Source organism: Sinocyclocheilus anshuiensis, unplaced genomic scaffold, assembly GCF_001515605.1.
Source record: "Sinocyclocheilus anshuiensis isolate Anshui unplaced genomic scaffold, SAMN03320099.WGS_v1.1 scaffold2520, whole genome shotgun sequence".
Lineage (NCBI taxonomy): Eukaryota > Metazoa > Chordata > Actinopteri > Cypriniformes > Cyprinidae > Sinocyclocheilus > Sinocyclocheilus anshuiensis.
The window spans coordinates 104,374-107,889 of NW_015541000.1; the positions used below are offsets into that span (position 1 = coordinate 104,374).

Here is a 3,516-nt window from a genome sequence, read left to right on the forward strand (position 1 = left end):
CTTAACTTGGTGTGGATGTCCCTCTTTCATCTGAAACTGGGTTCCCCATTTCTGCCAAGCTATGTGAGTGGTTTGGCCGTCAGTGGCTTGGCCCCTTTCTGAAGAAAGGTTAGGTGCATGTCTTTAGCTCCCTTGGTGCTCTCATGCCAGGTGGACAGGCATGCGCCGCAGCATGGCATAGTTGGCATTTCGTTATCCAAAGTGTCCGCTAGAGAGGACGCAGTGTGAGTTCCCTAGAAGGGGAACATCTCGGGTTACGCATGTAAACATGGTTCCTTCAGCCTGCATGTTTCACGTCTCCTTCAGACAACTAATTTGGTGACATGTTCTGCAGGCGCTCTCTTATACTTCCAGGCACCGCCTGTGACGTCACGGGCTACGTGGGCCATTAGCTTTGGAGTTGTTTCACACGTGCTTCAGACACTGGTCCTACTGGCAGCATTCCCCACATTGTCTGCTAGAGGATGCAGCACGAGTTCCCTAGAAGGGGAACTAGTTACTGAACACACACACGGAGAACTAATTACTGAACACAGATAACTAGTTACTGAACACACATGGAGAACTAGTTACTGAGCTCAGAAAACTAGTTAGTGAACACACACCCTTATGACGTTAGCTAACCATGGTTTTATTGTCGTAAAAGTGTAGTAACCATGGTTTTTTGGTGTACTGATTACCATTTGTAATTTTTTACCACAGTTTTACTACAAATACCATGGTTAAACTATGGTTAGTGTAGCAAAACCATGGTTCATTTGTGTTTACCATGGTTTAACTAACCATGTTTTTTATTTATTTATTTTGTAGTAAAACCATGGTTAATTTTTGTAAGGGCAGAGAGAGAGACCTAGTTACAAAACACAGAGAGAGAGAGAGAGAGAGAGAGAGAGAGGACTAGATACTAAACACACAATTATATCAATATAAGACACAATACAAGAGGAGTTTAAGATCCGATGACGACTGAAAGCATTTAGACACAGGTCATATGCATCAATCTCTGTCACTGACGAATCATAAAGCTTATTACCACCCTGATGACATGTAACGTGTGTGTGTGTGTGTGTGTGTGTGTGTGTGTGTGTATGTCTGCTGTACAAGATGAAGACAAAGCCACCTGAGATCAGTACCATCATAGCATTAATCACTGAACCCTGATCCTGAATATCACGCATGTTTATTCTGTCCGGTGAGTCATTATGGTTTAAATGGATCTTTCAGGGTTCATGTTAGTCTGCAGTCTTAATAATAAAATTAACAGAAGTCTGTAGGTTCCCTTTTACGTTCCCACTCTAAAAAATAAAGGTTTCAAAATGGGTTTTTCACAGTGATGCCACAGAAAAGCCATTTTGGTTCCCCAAAGAACCTTTCAGTGAACAGTTCTTAAAAGAATAATTTATTATTCCTGTGAATAACATCATCTAAAGAACTTTTTTTCCACTGTAAAGAACCTTTTGTGCAATGGAAAGATTCCGTGGATGTTAAAGGTTCCTCATGGAACTTTTTAAGAGTGTTTAGCTCACCGGGTTTTGCCCTGACATGTGTTACAGCGGGTTATGCTAAGCGGGGATAGAGGCCAGCTCAGCGCACACACACACACACACTGATTATTAGCTGCTTCCCTGCACACAGATGCTTTTTAAAGGATACAGTCACACACACACACACACACACACACACACACACGTGTGTGCGTCTTTGTCTGCAGTCATTATAGGAACCCACTCACATCTGAGGGATTTATTCTGTCTACTTAATCCGATCTGATCTTCTATTGTCAGCAGCATCATTAACCAACCCAACATTACCAGCAATAACCATGGTAATCATAGAGTTACTACATCTTAGTAAACCGAAAACTTGTCAGTGTTACTTTGGTATTATTTATTATTTATATAACTATTATAGTGTTTATCAACATGTTTAATGTACTTTTGTTTTTTTATATTTTCAATTTTCATTTTAACTTTGTCATCATTGTTATGCGTTTCGACGTTTTATTAGTTTTTGTTTTTAGTATTTCTATTTAGCTAGAAAGCATTTCACGTTAAAGTTTTTCATATATTTGCTATTTTTATTTTATTTCATTTCACCTTTATTTCCATTCACCGAAGGCGATCTTTAATAGTTTAAGGTAACAACTGGATCTCAATTGAGCGGCGCTCCCTGGTAGCACTCAGTACATCACAGAGACGTCTATTTGACGTCTGCATTACATCTGCAAGACCTATTTTTTAGAGAGTTTGCTCATCTGCAATACGTCTATAGGATGTTTCCTATCAGATGTCAAATAGATATTAGATGTCTTTAAGATGTTTATGAGTTAGAAAGTATGTAAAACTGACATCTTAAAAACGTCTGTCAGACGTTTACACAGCAGATGCGTTCCAGATCAAGCGATCTTTAACAGACCTCTTGCATACGTACGTGTGCTATCTGGGTTCGGTCTTTCTGTCACGTTATTTCTGTAACTAGGGTTGTTTGCCACTCTGAAGTAACAATAACTTTACTGTGGTATTTTTACAGAAACGTTGATGAATGTTGTTACCGTAGTAGCGCTTCATCTCGTCTCTCGCGAGCATCACGGCGATCGCGAGCCCGATACCGGACGAGCAGCCGGTGATCAGCACCACTTTCTGTCCCTCTGTTGCCATGCTTTCACCGGAATAACGGAGCTGTTACTTACTTTAGCCTCTTCAGCGCTCTCTCTCTCATGCACGGATTAGCCAAACCACCTGCTCAAGTTTAAAACACGATCACATTATTAGCCGTATTACTATTTAAGGAGCTACTTTTAGTCAAATCTAGCACTATTACGTTTTTTTTTTTTTTTCAAATGCTTACACACAAAATCTTTATTTGTCACACAGTTTCTGAAAGCCGACACTCAAACAGCAGAAGCACACACCAGATCTGCAAAACCATAGCCTACACTAATTTGAGTTTCAATTTCATAGAACACTTTTTGCAAAACACAACACACAATTCTCTGTGTAACACACACAACTTTTGCATTTTGTGTGTGCAGTTCTTGGATTTGTGTGTGAAGTTCTGAAAAAAAAAGAGTCAAAGTTTTGGAAATGTGTGTAAACAGTTAAAAAAAACTGCTGAAGCGGTATAATCTGTGTAATTGCACCAGTATCAGTCTGACAGCGCCACCCAGCGGTCACTTTTAGTTGGGCAGCTCAACATCTTGTTCGAGCATGTTTAAGAGCGTGTGTGTGTGTGTGTGTGTGTGTGTGTGAGGCGGCTGGTGATCTGGGGTGCGGTTTTGGAGAGTTAAAGTTTGTATGTTTCACTAAAGCCTGTGAAATGGGTCATTTATTAATTATGAGCTATTGTTTGAATGTTTGATGACTTCTGGAAACATCTGATTTCATTTAAAGCAAATGGTACAAATGAACTTTGATCTCTGATCACAAACTGTCAAGAACATCTCTGATCCTTACTAACATCAGGAGACAGACATGCATGAAGGTTATTCAAAAACAGCATGTAGACTATTTTATTTTT

General features: G+C 39.8%; 1 protein-coding gene across 1 annotated transcript in view; it reads right to left on the reverse strand.

Annotated features, from left to right (window-relative positions):
* LOC107690229 (retinol dehydrogenase 8-like) overlaps nucleotides 1-2,698 on the reverse strand; it is a 12,148-nt gene extending 9,450 nt beyond the window's left edge. Inside the window, exon 1 of the mRNA XM_016488484.1 lies at nucleotides 2,552-2,698. Coding sequence (XP_016343970.1) covers nucleotides 2,552-2,657 — 106 coding nt within the window. The 5' untranslated portion in view covers nucleotides 2,658-2,698. The remainder of the gene's footprint in view (nucleotides 1-2,551) is intronic.
* Between the last annotated feature and the right edge of the window lie 818 nt (nucleotides 2,699-3,516).